This window comes from Phalangium opilio, unplaced genomic scaffold (assembly GCF_054372755.1).
Source record: "Phalangium opilio isolate 3A_F unplaced genomic scaffold, DU_Popi_V2 ptg001170l_1, whole genome shotgun sequence".
In the NCBI taxonomy this organism is placed as follows: domain Eukaryota; kingdom Metazoa; phylum Arthropoda; class Arachnida; order Opiliones; family Phalangiidae; genus Phalangium; species Phalangium opilio.
This window is the reverse complement of record NW_028324255.1, coordinates 13,635,415-13,653,690: the sequence shown is the minus strand read 5'-3', so window position 1 is coordinate 13,653,690 and position 18,276 is coordinate 13,635,415. Positions and strand designations below refer to the sequence as shown.

Genomic DNA, 18,276 nt, shown 5'->3' with positions numbered 1-18,276 from the left:
AAAATTCAAAACTATCCGACCCCACAGATAAAAATTCAAAAGTATCCGACCCCACAGATAAAAATTCAAAAGTATCCGACCCCACAGATAAAAATTCAAAAGTATCCGACCCCACAGATTAAGAGGCACCCCACCCCACATCACCCCGACATTTTGGAGATAAAAATAAATGATAAAAACTCGTGGTTTCTACCAAGTCTCTATGGTTCAGTGGTAGCGAGCCTTACTGATGCGCCAGCGACCCGGGTTCGATTCCCGGGTATGATGTGAAAAACTTTTAATTAAAATTAAATCTCTAATCAAGCCCAGTTACCCCTATTGGTGGGTTTAGGTACTATCGAGTTCCTTTTAAGCTAAAATATAACGATAACGATAGCGAAAACTCCGGTCACTACTGTTACTACTACTACTGTTACTACGGCTCGGGTCAAACTAAGAGCCTATCGTATACTACGATATGGCTAAAAAATGGTACAAGTTGTACAACATTGTATGGAAGATGTTTTAATAAAAATTAGAATATCAAACTTCATTCATTAAATAATTTTTGCATAGTAAGCGGAATTAATTCATTGAAATAGACAAGGTGAAACCGTGAAACCAGAAGCACATAGATAATAATTGTTATCACAAGTTCGTAAGAAGATTAAAACACATCTTATGTTGTTATCTATATGCTTTTGGTGAAACTATGAATGGTCGAATTCCCAATAGGAAACCATAAGTTTATAAGATATGTTCCATAAGTTTGTCACTGGTTAGTGAGAGATTGTCATGCAGTTACGTAGTTGAAACGTCATAGATTCTCGTAAAGGGACGCCTGCTGAGGCGCTGTCAAAGGCAATTACTATAGACTAAATAAGAAGATGGACTGCAAAATTAACCGAGTGTAATCAATTCTCGCTTGTCGTTCTAGAACTAGCTATCAATAAGTCTCTAGTATTGCAAGTTCCAGCAGATCTCACACGAGTTCTTGATTCTTGAACCATAGCGAACTAGATACTCACTTTGTATTTAATGGTGCTAGCTTGAACTGGAAGTTTGGGAATGCCATATAGACAAATTCGTTTATTACAAACGGAGAAACCAAAGTGAAAAACCACAAGTATGAATTCAAATTGTTAAGCTTAGCAACAATTTTGCTGTCTCTGTTGCTTTTGCTGAAAACCAACTAGCACCAGAAGTGATGATGACGATAAAGAAATTGAAGAAAATTAAGATTCAAAGCAATAAAATATTATCAATTACTTTGGCAAAAATATTCTTTAATGGCGACGATACAATTACTGAAACTCCATTTGTAGTATTAAATATTGTTCTTTAATTATAGTTAAATAAACGCTTATGTTCAATATTGATCGTTAAGGTTTTATAAATAACTAACAAAAACACAGTATTACTACTTCTAGTTCCCAGTTAAGACGTTAGGCTAGTTACATTCCACATTTTTATAATACCATATAGCCCGTCCGGTTATTATTCCGTAACGAAAGGTTTTTTTCCAATTTTTCTATGAACAGAAACTTTTCTCTTAGTGAGTATAGTCAAGAACAGTAATATTTGAAACGAAATTTAAAACGCGCAGTGCCGGATAACCCACTAGGCACTGGAGCTCAGGGGTTCCCGATGGTGTTGATCCGGCACTGAAAAAGCATTGCGCAATTACAACAATTTGAAAGTTTTAAATACCTAGTATGGTTAACCACAAATCATTTCATTAGTTCAAGTGATAACTACGTTGATGTCGGATCAAATTACTCTTCCTCGTGCAGCCATAATCACAGTGATCACATTTGAATGGTCTTTCACCACTGTGAATGCGTTGATGTACGATTAAATAATTCTTCAAGTTGCAGGCGTAATCACACTGATCACATTTGAAGTGTTTTTTACCACTGTGAATGAGTTGATGTGTGATCAAATTACACTTCTGCGTGCTGGCATAATCACACTGATCACATTTGAATTGTCTTTCACCACTGTGAATGCGTTGATGATTGATCAAATTATTCTTCGATGTGCAAGCATAATCACACTGATCACATTTGAATGGTTTTTCACCACTGTGAACGCGTTGACGTATGCTCAAATGACACTTCAACGTACTGACATAGGCACGCTGATCACATTTGAAGTGTTTTTCTTTGGTACCCTTTCGAATGCCAAGTTCAAGGTCCCTTTCATATCCAGGTGAATATTCGCATCGAGTTGAACATTTCTTCTTGGATTTTCCTACAGAAAGGAAATAAATTAAAACTTCTCATAAGATATCATAAAACTGGCATCAAAAACATTGTACTGCGCAAAGGCAATTGATATAACAGGCTATGCTTAGACTTAACAAGTTGGGAAAACCAAAATATTACCTCTTCGAGTCAAGAGGTCTACTACTACAAAGTTATTTACCTAGATATGGAATTATTTCACTTTTTTGAGGAAAAATTTGCGAAATATTGAAGCAGTATTCCAAGCATAGCGAATATACAGTAAAGCAGACGACATTTTACATCCAATAAGGATAAATCTTGGACACATAGAAATCAGTCAATGGCAAAAAGAACAGGAAATGAAGTCTACGCTTCAGCTGTTTACCCTATATTCTGACAGCTACATTCACAACTGGTTAGCAGTGTAAACACTACCGTCTCGTCTCACCTCAACAATATATTCTTAGTTTGCCAACATGAGTGTCAACGTTAAATAATACCAAAGCTAAATTGTAGCTAGACGCATTGATAGTCTATGCGCACCATAAAGAGAATAACTACTCTGTAGCTTAACCCTACTAATGTAATTGCCACCATGATCTTTTCTTCTATTATATAATCTTAACCTGATTATTTAAGAGTGTATTTAACTTTTGGCTCACTCTGAGCCGTTGATGTCTCTTAATTTCAGACACGAAAATCAAAACCCAAAGTTTACTTCACCTCAGGCCTCAATTATTTACTCTTTATTTCACTAAGCCTATTGCGGGTAATACTAGATATACCCGCCGGAGTTTAGATCTTAGCTTTCTTCATGAAATCACTAAACCAAGGATTATTCTATATACAGATGTAGTATAGCTTAAGTAATATGTAAACAGCCATTTCAAATAATAATATTAAAAACAAGTTGGAAAAACCAAAATATTACCTCTCCGAGTCAAGAGGAGGACTACTACTACTAACTATTAAAGCAGTATTCCAAGAATTGCGAATATACAGTAAAACACACGACATTTTACATCCAAAAAGATGAAAACTACCGACAAACTCATCTTTATTTGGAATTATAGCTCTTTATTGATAAACATTTGCAGAAGTTAAAATTAAATAATTATTCGAAGTATAGAGAATTGACAGTGAAGCATACGAAATTTTCATAGATTAATGCTACGTCTTGTACCCAAGGCAATCATCCAATGGGGAAAAACAGGAAATGAGAGTATAAATTTTGGCGAGATAGTCCCTTACGTATTGGTAAAGGCTCCACTGTATACCCTCTGTTGAAAGCTAGTTTCACAGCTGGGTTGGTGTGTAAACACCATCCTCTCGTTTCACCTTAACAATATTCTTAGTTTGTCATCATGACAGCCTTACTCAAATCGGTAGTATACGAAGGGTTCGAATCGCAGCAATGGAAAAGAACAGCGCAACTGCGTGAATTTTGATTTATATTTATTAATAATCATATTTTATTTTCGTATTAGTTTAGCAAACTGGGGTGCGATTCAGCAGGCATGCGTTATGGCTTTAACGCAAGAAAACTTGCGTTATGATATCACTTTGCGTTAAATTTTAAAAAATGCGATTCACGTGTCGGCGTTACGATATCACGCGTTATCATAACGCCAAATGTCGGGGATACCGTATCGCCATCCGTTTGCTGGCGTTATAGGTTTATCACGAACGTTATAAGAAGTTTTCCCAATATTTTCCCCGCAAAAATTCAAAATGGCTGCTCTCCGTGATGCTTGTTCAATTATTGGGCGCTGATTAAATTGAGGAAAGAACAAATATAAATAGAGAAAGAGTTTTTAGAGATGACACCCAAGCGTTTGAACTGCCGAAAAAAACTATTTTCGAATGCTTTTTCGGTTAACTTACCACTGACTATAGTTTAATTGAGGCTCTGCGAGAGTCTTCCTGAGCCAAGGCCCACAATTATTTCAAACGATAGTAAAGTAAGCATTTGTTTTCTGCCTTTATTGAAGTGTAAGTTCAATACTTATAATCGATTTAATACGTTGCTATTTTATTATAAGAAGCTATTTATTATAGTACTGAATAAGAATTCCGATGCGCATATTACATGCAGGGAAACAAACTACCAGGGACAAGCCTCCATACATACATACATACCCTCACGCATAGAGACACCGCTAGAGTTGGCTAGCCTCTCACACGCAGTGAGCTTGGGATGCCACTAGTGGTGTCACGTGGCGTGAGGAATATTGTACAGCATGGAGGCGTGTCCTTGAAAGTTTGTTTGTTTTGGCATAAGTTTATAAGATATGCTCCATAAGTATGACACTGCCTATACTTCTTAATGCTATACTGAGAGGTAGTTCGAGAACGTGAGAATTGACTACACGCGGTTTAGCAGTCCATCTTCCTTTTTAGTCTGTATTAAGCCTTTGACAGCCCTTCATCAGGCGTCGCTTTACGAGAATCCATGACGTTTCCCCTACGTCACTTCATGACAAGCTTTCAGTAACCAGTGACAAACTTATAGAACATATCTTATGAACTTATGGTATTGGTTAATAGTTTACTTTTTTTCCACTGCTGCACTACCTTCGTGGCGCAGTTTCGTTGCGGCATAAGCGGCTAAATGTGCGTTTGTTTTTGTTCAAGTTTTATCAACTGAATAAATTTCCCCTTTATGGATAAGTTTTTACCCTTTAATGTGGCTACTTTTTCCAAATTAATGCTAATTAGCTCATTTATTGCAACACTTTCCACAATATTGCTATTTTAGTTCCTTTTTACACTGAAAAGAGGCGCACCTTTAGCCACTCGCGTTGCGACTAGCTGATTCCATCTTTAATCATAATTAATTTTCGAGAATTTAAAAGTTCCTATTACTACGTCTTTATTTTCTTTCCTAAATCTTAGCAACATATTCAGTTGCACTTCATAAACCTTTTTCCCACGTTTTCTAGGCATTGTTGGTATTTTTAAATGTGGTTATTCCGTCAATATCGTTGAAATTTTCGCGAGCAGACGACAAAATTCAAATTTTTGGCGCCAAAAATGATTTTCTTTGTTAACGCTTTAAGTTATCCCCGCTAGATAGCGCAAATGTCGTTGAATCGCATTTCAGAGTGATATTTAAAATTTGCGTTATGAGGTTTGCGTTACGAGCGTAACGCTGAAAAATCATAACGCGTGATATAAAAAATTTATCACTGTGCAGGTGAATCGCACCCCTGATCCTCATTAATAGCGCACAACGCTTTAACCATGTAACAGAGTCATAAATTCTCAACATCAATAATTAATTGTCAAAGTTTTAAATTCTCAACATCAATAATTAAGTAGCAAAGTCATAAGTACTCAACATCAATAATTAAGTAGCAAAGTCATAAATTCTCAACATAAATAATTAAGTAACAAAGTCATTAATTCTCAACATAAATAATTAAGTAACACAGCCATAAATTCTCAACATCAATAATTAAGTAACACAGTCATAAATTCTCAACATCAATAATTAAGTAACACAGTCATAAATTCTCAACATCAATAATTAAGTAACACAGTCATAAATTCTCAACATCTATAATTTAGTAACACAGTCATAAATTTTCAACATCAATAATTTAGTAACACAGTCATAAATTTTCAACATCAATAATTTAGTAACACAGTCATAAATTTTCAACATCAATAATTAAGTAACAAAGTCATAAATTCTCAACATCAATAATTAAGTAACAAAGTCAAAAATAATCAACATCAATAATTAACAAAATCATAATTTCTCAACATCAAAAATTAAATAACAAAGTTCTAATTACGAAAAAAACGCATATTTTAAAGAAACCTTGGTGATAATTGTTGCTGTCTGATAAGTTGTTCTCTAGTGCGAGTGTTGAGCTTGAAATAATTACGAATTTCTGACCCTGCATTAACGGATTAAGGACACTGTTATATCGTATAAGGAAGTCACAAGTAGTTTACTGCAATAGTCGATGTATCATGGAAATATTTAAGAATTGGCACACATTCCTGAAGTCAAAATGAATGTCAGATTTTAGACTATTTAATAATTATATTTCAAAAATCTGACAATTTCCCTTCAAGAAAGGCAAATCGAATGGCAGTGAACGTTAATTTGTTCCACACATCCAGTGACTTTGCCCGAAGCTCAGTTTTCCACCAAGACTTACTAAACGGGATCGTTTGGGAAATGGCAGCGAACGTCACTTCATGCCACACATCCAGTGACTTTGCCCGAAGCTCAGTTTTCCACCAAGACTTACTAAACGGGATCGTTTGGGAAATGGCAGCGAACGTCACTTCATGCCACACATCCAGTGACTTTGCCCGAAGCTCAGTTTTCCACCAAGACTAACTAAACGGGATCGTTTGGGAAATGGCAACGAACGTCACTTCATGCCACACATCCAGTGACTTTGCCCGAAGCTCAGTTTTCCACCAAGACTAACTAAACGGGATCGTTTGGGAAATGGCAACGAACGTCACTTCATGCCACACATCCAGTGACTTTGCCCGAAGCTCAGTTTTCCACCAAGACTTACTAAACGGGATCGTTTGGGAAATGGCAGCGAACGTCACTTCATGCCACACATCCAGTGACTTTTCCCGAAGCTCAGTTTTCCACCAAGACTTACTAAACGGGATCGTTTGGGAAATGGCAGAGAACGTCTTTTTTGGAGCAGGTTTGCATTTCAGTTTGCGCAAACGAGCTTTTGAATATATGTGAAGAACAAGAAACTATGTCACTTGCGTCATTCGAACTCTCTCACGAATCGAGAGCTTCAACATTGTAAACACATTGACTAAAGCAGTAAGAAATGTGACAATTAAACGCATCTTGTCCATTTTTAATCCTTTAACACTCGATCAGAAATTCTCAATTATTACAAAATCTTGGCATATACATCTAGACAACAGAGCTTGATAGACAACAACAACGTTAATTGATACGGGAATCAAAGTAGGTATGTACCGCCAGGAAACCAAAAAAGACCTGAAAACATTTTAATAACAAATTTACATTACCACTCTTCCCCCCCCCGAATCGAAAAGATACAATCGGGAGAGTTCTCCCCCTTAATTACGTAACGAACAGAATTGACCTCTTGTATACTAGAGTTTTGATACTATAAAGCTTTCTCGTCTATTTCCATCTAAATAATCTGAACTTAGTTGAAATTGTACTGGGCGTTCATTGATAAAACCCAAAGTACATAGATATAAAAACAACAGGTACACTTCGTTGAAACTTGCTCGTGCCATGCAATATGAGAAATCCTCCTTTATCTCAGAATAGTGTCGACCCCCCTCTGCGTATGATTACCTTCCCGACGGTGGCACAGAGAACAAGCCGTGAATAGGCTCTCATAAAGTAGCAGATGCTAGCCCTAGTACCAAAAATGAACGTTACGATCGCCAGCATCATGTACTACTTTCTATAAACCAATGACACCAAGAAGCTCTTCCCTGATTGGTTAGTTCATGTAATCGGTTAAGCGGATTGTAGTTAGCTTCTCAGTTTACATGTCGTCTACAGTCAAAGGCAGGGAATTGTTAAGTGTACTTTTTATGTATATATATGCACTTTTGTTCTTGTAACGTAATTTGTGAACAGCCCCAATAAGATTTCTTTATTCCACACAGGAATATTGAAATTTGAATTCACAGAGTTTTCTTTATTCCGCATATGAATTTTGAATCCACTAAGAGCCAAATCCCCAATTATTACAAAATCCTGATATTTACATACATCTAAACAACAGATCTTGATAGACAACGTTCATTGATACAGTGTTCTCCCCGTTATAGACCATTTCATTATTGGCATGGGTAAAGAGAACTTAACAGGGCGTAAGGGTGCGTCAAGAAGCACCACGAGAGGCACTGCCAGCCTCCCGCGTGTTGTTAACTCGGGCTCTATCTGGCGTTGGCAAGTCGGAAGGAGTTCCTCCGCCCCTGCGCGTTGGTTTCTCTACAAGTAATTACAGGAATGGTCTATAACGTAACAAACAATTCTGACCCCAATGTTTAATACCCATCTTACATTACATCTCCCCCTTGGAACACAAAGTAACGATCGAGAACCCTCCCTTAATTACGTAACAAACAGCTTCGAACTCTTGTATGCTAGAATATATACTAACATTTTGATACTAAAGCTTTCTCGTCTATTTTTCCTCTAAATCAAAAGAACAATCTGGAAATTATACTAGTAATCCTCAATGGGAATGCCTTCCATCATAAATTTTAACTCTCTTTAATTGTGCTATTAGGTTTTGCGTCAAAATATAATTTGTCACATAAAATTTCCCATACCCTTCCCACCACCCATGGTAACAATTAGCAAAATTTATTCAAACAACCTCCAACCCTGTCCATGTTAAGGAATTTGTGAACAGCCCCAAAGCCCCCCCCCCAATAAGATTTTGTTATTCCACACAGGAATATTGCATTTTGAATTCACACAGAATTCTTCATTCCACACAGGAATATTGTAATTTGAATTACCACAGAATTCTTCATTCCACACAGGAATATTGTAATTTGAATTACCACAGAATTCTTTATTCCACACAGTAATATTGCAATTTGAATTCACACAGAATTCTTTATTTCACACAGTAATATTGCAATTTGAATTCACACAGAATTCTTTATTCCACACAGTAATAATGCAATTTGAATTCACACAGAATTCTTTATTCCACACAGTAATAATGCAATTTGAATTCACACAGAATTCTTTATTCCACACAGTAATAATGCAATTTGAATTCACACAGAATTCTTTACTCCACACAGTAATAATGCAATTTGAATTCACACAGAATTCTTTATTCCACACAGTAATAATGCAATTTCAATTCACACAGAATTCTTTATTCCACACAGTAATATTGCAATTTGAATTATCACAGAATTCTTTATTCCACACATGAATATTGTAATTTGAATTATCACAGAATTCTTTATTCTACACATGAATATTGCAATTTGATTTTGCACACATTTCTTAATTTCACACAGGAATAATGTAGTTTGAATTTGCACACATTTCTTTATTCCACACAGGAATATTGCAATATAAATTCAAATAGAGGTCTTATAATTATACTTTAAAATATAGTTTTTCTGGTAATACATATACCCTTGTGGTACGAATAATAACATTCTCTGTAAGAAGCTTCGAATCTGTCTCGAAAAAGCTTGTTTCCGAACGCTAAATCTAACTGGCAATGATAGTCAGTTGAAACTTTCTCTTCAAGACCAGGAAGAAGAGTTATGTCAAAGGAATCAAAGAACATCTTCAGTGCCGTTTTACTTTTTAAAAAATTTATATTGAAATCTCCGACAACAACTGTCGGAACAGAGGCATCATATCTAATATCGAATAAAGGATTAAAATCCTCAAACACTAATCTCAAACTCGCTCCGGGCGATTTGTATAACAACACAACAGTAATTGGTTCATTTTCAATGGAAACATCCAACCAACAGCGTTCCACATGCGAATTTCTGAAAGGTCTATCGCTTCGCAAAACCCTATTTTCCAAATCGTTAACTACATTTTCGGGTGTATCTTTTAAATAAATGGAAGAACCAAAAGCAATTCTACGTGCCGTTCTTGGCAGATAAATACCGCCCACTTCCTTAAAGGATGGCACACTAAACTCATCAGTTTCCTTCTTCCACGTTTCAACAAAGCATAATAAGTGGGCATTTCTTATTACAGTACTGTCTGCTAAAATATCTTCCAAATGTGCGTTTAAGGACTGTACATTATGAACATAAATGTAAACTTGTTCGTTCAACAACGGTAATACAATACTCTTCGTATCTCGTAATCTTTTAAGTTCCAATTCAACTTGATTGTTTTTTGGCGCATTTGGAACTTGAAATTTACCCTCAATATGCAAACCAGAGGCGTTTCTCGCTCTACTACAAGCAACGTATAAATGAGCTCTCTCTAATTTCTTTCTTTGATTACAATGCACTACCACAGACGAATACGTATCACCTTGACTCTTGTGTATCGTAATAGCCTCAGAAATGACCAAAGGAAACTGTTTCCTAGAGACCGAAACATTATTTTGCCTCCATTTTCTACTGAATGCCTTAGTAACTTTCTCGACAGGAGTCCAAATCCTGTTAAAGTTATTCTGCTCGTATAACCCATGACTCTTTTGTCTCAAAACCTTTCCAACATTAGCATCAGCAAACTCAATCCAAACCCTAAACGGAATTTGTCCACCGAGCCTATTTGTGCAGCACTCTATTTTTCTTAACCAACCTGTTGCCCCATTTGTAAGTCCGTCAGACGTATCAACATTGTTAGTCATCATGTATCTGGCGCCACAAGCGAGCGTTAATTCTTTAGGCAGACCATATGTATCAGACGTTGCCAACGTTTGAACTTGAGAAATAATGTTATTTCTAACTTCGCTAGTAAGATCACCATTTACAACATCTACTGAAACGGAAATAGACTTTTACGTATTCATGTTTAAAAGCATCTCTTCGTTAAATTGGTTGACTTCAACGTTAGTAGGGAAAAGATGTATCGCTTCTTTTGGCGGTACACGCTCTCTATTCACTTCTAAACTTACAAAAAAGTCGATATCTTCTTGATTCATACTTCCCATAGCCATTCTGTTCAAAGCTTCCGCAAACCTTTTGTCATCTTTTTGCCTCATAATTTCTTCAAGCTCTGAAAACTGGAATTCTTCCCATATTGGGTTACCAATTAACGACGCATAGGGATTGTCAGTATCACTTTGACCTTGAAAAGCGAAATGATCGCGGACTGGTCTAAGTTGGTTAAAATCTCCAACTAACAGTACAGATACTCCACCGAAATAATCTGGACAACCCATTATCTCTTGCAATCTCGCGTTAACTCGGTTAAAAACCTTGGCTCCAACCATTGATATTTCGTCAATAATTACCAATTTCACTTGACCATACATCAATCTACAATTGTGAAGAGTTTCACTTTCTAGCCTGGAAATATTCCCGGCAAATTGACTAACTGGTAGACAAAAGGTACTATGCAAAGTAGCGCCACCTATATTAAAGGCAGCCTTGCCCGTAGGTGCGCATCGCAGAACTTTAACCTCCGAGGGATTAGACCCTGGTTGCTTATTGTAAAATCTAGTAACAGATTCAAATATGGCACTTATCAAAACGCTTTTTCCAACACCAGCGCCTCCTGTAACAAATAGCCGTAAAGGCGTTTCTTTGCACTTTAAATGGTGTAGAACTTCATAAAATATTTCTTTCTGTTTCAAATTTAGCTTTCTAACAAGAGCATTGTATTCTGAATCATTAACTAACGTGACTGATGGAGCAACAGTTTTTTCCGCATTACCATCAAGAATATCTCTGTTAACATTTCCTATTGCCTCTTCCACTGTATTAATTAGAAATTCAGAATCTTCAACAATTAAAGACCTATCTATTTCATTTTGATGTTCCAATTCAGGTTGGATATTAGTAAGATCAGCTTCAATCGCTTCACTTTCCAAATCTCTCACAGCCTGTTCAATAGCTGCTTCGTCAATTTCATTATGAAATTCTTTTCTAGATTCCGTTATAGTCTCAAGTCTAAGCTCATACTCAGATTTCACATCCTTTGTCAAAATATCTCTACTCTCATCACGCCAAGGCGAGAATAACATGATTTGTTCACGATAAAACTGCTCGGGATCTTTCACTAAATTGAATCTACGATACCGTATAATTTTAGAATGACCACGTTTTCTAATGAACCCTGAATCATTTTTCAGTTTTAACCATTTACCACATTGAACTTCATCGTTCTCACCGTCATCAATATGACTTTGAGTTTTCGAAACTCTTCGACTTTTGGAAAATTCATACCAAGCCGCAAATTGAGCTAACGTCACTGCCTCTAAATCATCTGGCCTTTGAACATAGTGGTCTAACATTCCAGAAGCGAAAACATCCATACTATCTTTGGACAATTGTTCAAGCTCAACTTTGCTTTTGAGAATATGAACACGATTTTCGGGCACATTTGTGTTAACATAAATGCAAGCCCGACTACACCTGGAGACTGGAATTTGTAAAGCACTATAAGCCGCTTCCTGCGCGCTTACCTCGTGCGCGTTCAAAAACTGATTAGCAATCACCTTCAACTTTTGCTTCACCGTGCATTTATCTGACTGCGCTCGTTTAGCAGCTTCACGCAGAAGCATTGACATACCACGCTGAGATTTCCCTATATAAGACACGATATACATAACCAGAGCGTAAGGATCAAGCACAAACTGAATGTCCATATTCGCTTGCCAGAGGCGCAAAGTACACGGGTTGTACGGATTAACTCTAGTATCTTTAGGGTGTCTTTTCAATAAAACCACTTTCCTTTTAAGGTCATACGTAATGGCTTTAATATATTCATCTTCAGTTAATCGCAACTTTTCCAACAACTCCTCAAAACTATCTACGCACAATTCTTTTTCTTTCGATTGCAAAAGCTCACGCAATTTCTTGGAATTGTTCTTACACTTAAGTTCTTCGTCAAGAGTACCGGGTTCTCTTAAACTCGGATCATAAATAATAGTTCTAGGCATAGGAGGAAATGGAATTCCAAAACGACAAACTGAACTATCATTAACCTTCTTCCTACACGTTGTCGTGTGTTTATGCATTTGCAATGACGTTAACAAATCCCCATTATCATCGTTCAATTTCCCAGCGCAAGAAATAAATTTATCAATATATTCCTCTACCTCTATAACATTAGACAAGTCATCTTTAAGCTTAGGCGCATCTTTAACCCATATCAACCCATGTTGATGAGGAGAGCCTCTTTGCTGTATTTCAACCCTGAAGTAATAATCTTCAATAACACCAAGAGGGCCTAGCTTTTGCAGAGCTTTAAGAAGAGCCCGAAAACGGTGGTCAAAATATCTAGCACAAGTAACAGGATCATCCTGAATCAGCTTTGCCTTTTCCGAAAAACTTAAATTGCCAATATCATTATTCGCTAAGCGATCTTGACCCGAAGTCACCCTTAGTATGTTCAAAAGCTCAGGCCACTTGCCTTCCGCAGCTGAAAACGTTAGAAAAAAGGTAGCCGTACCAAGCTGCCTAATCATAGCCATCAACTCTTTCTGCCTATGCTGCCAATATGAAGGCGATGACTGCAAATTTTCTAATACTCTAAAACCATCATCCTGCTTAATAATTGAATCAAGTGCACCAGTAGACGATAAAAACCCAGCAGTGTAGTTTGAGCCATCTTTTCTCTTGGTTTTTCTCATACAAACTTGTATGGAATCTCTAGCTTTCATAGTTTCCAACTTAACAAAAGTGTAAAACAATTTAGACGGATTTTTAGCACAACGCCTATCAACATTACGAAGTTCCCACTTGGCAATGTCCCCAAAACTACCTTTAACTTTAAGGTTTCTCTTCTGACCCACATAAATACTGGGGAATGACAATTCCTCCGCGTCCTCGTCATAGAGTAAAGACATTGGCGTTTGACCTTCACCAGGAGCAAATTTAACATGCATGGTATTAGTTGGTAAAAAATCAGACAGTGACACTAACAACGTGTCTTGATTCCCAACAGGGACTGAATTAACTTCGTTAGGCTCATTCCACAGATCATCGCTATCATTATCATTCTCTAAATTCACTGGTCCTACTGGGTCTTCCCTTGAGGTATCACCTTGGTTTAACTGACGGTCATTTTCGTCAACAATAAATTCAAGTTCTTCTGGAATTGGATCTAATATATCAACTCTTACAGATATTCCGTGTTTAATATACAACGGTGTTTCCATTAAAACCTTAAGAGCTTCGTGCATTTTTTTCGGCCTAACAGTTTCATACAAATAAGGTGTGTTATATTGCATCCTCCTCATAAACTCAATTTGAATCGTATCTGTTTCACGAGGTAACCGTGGTAACACTGACACTGTAGACTCTACATTTATAGGAACGTTGACCACGTTTCCCTTAATCCCTCTTTGTTGATCACAACCTAACCTTCTTATTTGCATAAAAGGTATTCTTGGTGAAATCATTCTTTCCTCCAAATTAGACAAATTAACTAGTTCTGCCGGAATTTCAGGGAATTCAAATCCATTTTCTCTGGAAAACTTGGGGATTTCTTTCTTTTTCACAGCTTTATTACAAGTACTACATAAAAATACTTTGTCACCTAATTCACGACCGTGAATCCCAGGAACTGCCAAAAGCACTGTAGACTTAACTAAGCTACCCGATGCTTTAAAAAAAAGACCTGAGCACCCTTCACATGGATACGTTGGACCATCTTTAATACTTTCAAAATAAGCCTGCTCTATAAACAAAGGATTTGTCCTCCTTTCAGCCATAGACAATCTATTTCTAGAACGCTCTGGGTTTCTAACATCTACATTTTCACGCCAGGTAGCCTTACTCAACTGATTTTTAACACGCTCAGTTTCAACGTACTCCAAATCTTGGCGTTTACTAGCCTTACTCAACTGATTTCTAACACGTTCAGTTTCAACGTACTCTAAATCTTGGCGTTTACTAGCCTTACTCAACTGATTTCTAACACGTTCAGTTTCAACGTACTCCAAATCTTGGCGTTTACTAGCCTTACTCAACTGATTTCTAACACGTTCAGTTTCAACGTACTCTAAATCTTGGCGTTTACTAGCCTTACTCAACTGATTTCTAACACGTTCAGTTTCAACGTACTCCAAATCTTGGCGTTTACTAGCCTTACTCAACTGATTTCTAACACGTTCAGTTTCAACGTACTCTAAATCTTGGCGTTTACTAGCCTTACTCAACTGATTTCTAACACGTTCAGTTTCAACGTACTCTAAATCTTGGCGTTTACTAGCCTTACTCGACTGATTTCTAACACGTTCAGTTTCAACGTACTCCAAATCTTGGCGTTTACTAGCCTTACTCAACTGATTTCTAACACGTTCAGTTTCAACGTACTCTAAATCTTGGCGTTTACTAGCCTTACTCAACTGATTTTTAACACGTTCAGATTCAACGTACTCTAAATCTTGCCGTTTATTAGCCATACTTAACTGATTCTTAACTTTTTCGCTTGCTCTATACCATTCATCCAGCCTTTTAACTCTCTTGGTAAGTATGCCAACCTGATTTTCCCTTTCACGATAAGCCTCATTCTCCCGCTTTTTCGCCATTGATTGCGCCTCTTTCACTCTATACTCTTCATTCTGTCTCAAAATTCTCATTCTCTCTAACGGATACACATTACCATGAGACGTACAAGGTAATTGTTCATCGTTCGCTACCATTGTCGAACTATTTGCATTATTACTAACTAAATTCATAGGTTCATCGTCAGTAACCAGCTCTGGGTTTACAAAAGAGCGGTCTGAACCAGAACTACCGTGGCCGACTGGCGACGCCATAGAACTATCAAACATATTAGGACTGGACGTTCCAGCACCGCTACCTTCACCCTTAGCTTTTTTCTGAGCTGCTAAAACTCGTCTCCTTTCATTTTCTCTCTTTTTAAACTCTGGATCCGACCTTTTTGCCCTCATCCTTTCCCTAGCTTTACGCTTTCGCATTTCCTCCTTACTCTCAACATTATCTTCCTCCATTTTACATACAAAAAGTCATATACTCACAAAAAGAAGCGGCAAAAACCTGCTGGCTCTTTACAACCACTTAATTTCACTTAATATCCAACTTCCAACAACAATAATATACCGGTAGTTTAATTGACAACCTACTAGCATCGAAATTCTCATTAAGAATGGCTCCCGCGGGTAAAAAAGGTCAATTTTCAACTAGGTGGGCGTTATCTCATTAGATTTGAAAAATATAATTTTTGATTTTTTTTTCGGACTGTTATCTAAAGCTAGATGGTTTTTAGTCAAACAAACAAGGAGTGTAAACACAATAGTGGAAGCTTTAGTCTTATTCAAAACATAAATATCAATTTTAATCTCTACAATTTGCTTAGAATGTATTTTTAACCCTGCCCAACAGTTTGGATTTTTCTAATGAAATCTTAGAATCAAAGCTCATAAAATGTTTTTTAACAAAGAATAAATGTTTAATATTCTTATTAATAATAAATCAAGAGGATTAAAAATGTCAGTTTAATTTAAGCTTTTATATTGATTACACTCTCCAGCTACACTACTCTTACACAAACAAGGAGTATAAACACATTAGTGGAAACAGTATTTTTATTCTAATATGAAACAATTCCGCTTATGTTTATCATCTCTGGACATTGGTAAAAATTCACTCCATTACTCCTAGGTATGCACAGGATTTTAGTCCTTTATAACTCAAATTCATCTGATTATGTTTTAAAAATATTTTTCCTTATCATTGTGGTGTTTCGCGACGGTAAAAAATATTTAAATACGCCGCTAATAAAATATATAGTTTCAACTTCTTAATTCTTTAAGAAAAGAAATTGAAAACACCCAAGGAGTATGAACAGAGGTGTGGAAGTTTCAAAGATGGCCGCGGATTGAAAATATCTTTCTAATTGTGTACCAACAACGCGAATGTGCCCAAAACAGGGAAACACAACCTATCACACTTACGATAGTTTCGCACTTACCAACCGTTACCTCTCTAACTGAGACAATGACACAACAAACTGCATTTGTTATTTATTCTAATTCAACTCCTCTACTCCGTCTCTATTAACATCAATACTCGACCTATTTTAACCTTTTAGAGTTTCCATGATTAGTAATACAGTGGGCTAAATGCTTAAATACTCGCTCTATATTAACTATGAAATGTGTACAGTGTATCGACTTTATACGCAATCTTCATTACTCGTCCTATATAAACTTTGACTATATGGTTTTAGTTAGCACAGATTTTTACCTCTCCGTGTGACGTAGTCCAGGAGAGGTTCTGTAACGGCCGTGTCTGTGTGTGTGTCTGTCTGTGTGTGTGTCTGTCTGTGTGTCTGTCTGTCTGTCCGTTGTTACACCCACGTGACCGCGTTCGCAGTTTGCGTATCGGAGCAAACGTGTTCCCAATTTCCGGACCGCATTGACAGTTCACAGAAATTTGGAAAATTGTATTTCTCTCCGTTGGCTACTCTATCCTTGAGTTCTCGCACCACCATGTTTCGTCTTCGTCCATCCCACATGAACACCAGTTTGGTGCTTTTCTGGTTTCCAACACCACCATTTTCTGTTCTTTGTCAATCCCACATTGACTCCAGTCTGCACGTACACTGGCTTCTAACACCACCATCCACTAGTCTTCCGTCTATTCCACATAGACACCAATCTGTATCATTGGCTTCTACTCCATTATCATCGTTTGGTTTTAGGATATACGCGGCGATCAGCTAGGGTTACGAGAAACGTCTAGCCTCCCTAAGGTGGGATCGCCACCAAAGGTTTTCGCAATTGCGCTTTTTCCTTACTATTATAATGGAAACGAATCGTATATATACCCCAAAATTTGAAGAAAGCGGGCAAGAGGGGTAGCCTTCACTTTAAACGTCAATATTAGCAAAGTTTGAGAAGATAATAGGTATAACTTTATTTTAAACGATTTAACTATTATTAATGTTAATTATTGAAGATTAAAATAATTAAAAATAATTATATTTATTTAAATATTAAAGATAAACCTCTCGTGCAAAGAGAGAAATTAAATCATTGCCTCCTATATCTAACAAGGCCCCGTGCATGCGATATATTTCCTTCATTGCCTCCTATATCTATCAAGGCACGTGCATTGTGATATATTTCATTCATTGCCTCCTGTATCTATCAAGGCCCATGCATTGTGATATATTTCATTCATTGCCTCCTATATCTATCAAGGCCCGTGCATTGCGATATATTTTTCAAAACAACAACCAAAATGGGAAGCTGCTCTCAGAAACATAATAATTTTTTTTCTCTGTATAGGGAGCTAACAACTGGGTAGGGGGAAGAGATAGTCGGACGTCACCCAGCCCCCCTCTGGTTGGCATTTTTTTCTCTGAATAGGGAGCTAACTACTGGGTAGGGGGAAGAGATAGTCTGACGTCACTCAGCCCCCCTCTGGTTGGCATTTT

The 18,276-nt window shown here is 37.0% G+C and overlaps 2 protein-coding genes across 2 annotated transcripts in view; one reads left to right on the top strand and one right to left on the bottom strand.

Annotated features, from left to right (window-relative positions):
- Positions 1–18,276, top strand: part of LOC149587396 (uncharacterized) — a 130,157-nt gene that overhangs the window by 3,766 nt on the left and 108,115 nt on the right. The window lies entirely within an intron of this gene.
- The window catches only part of LOC149587404 (uncharacterized), a 31,126-nt gene continuing 14,094 nt past the window's right edge, over positions 1,245–18,276 (bottom strand). The window contains exon 2 of the mRNA XM_089863678.1: positions 1,245–2,232. Within this exon, the coding sequence (XP_089719804.1) occupies positions 1,718–2,232 (515 nt within the window). The 3' untranslated portion in view covers positions 1,245–1,717. The remainder of the gene's footprint in view (positions 2,233–18,276) is intronic.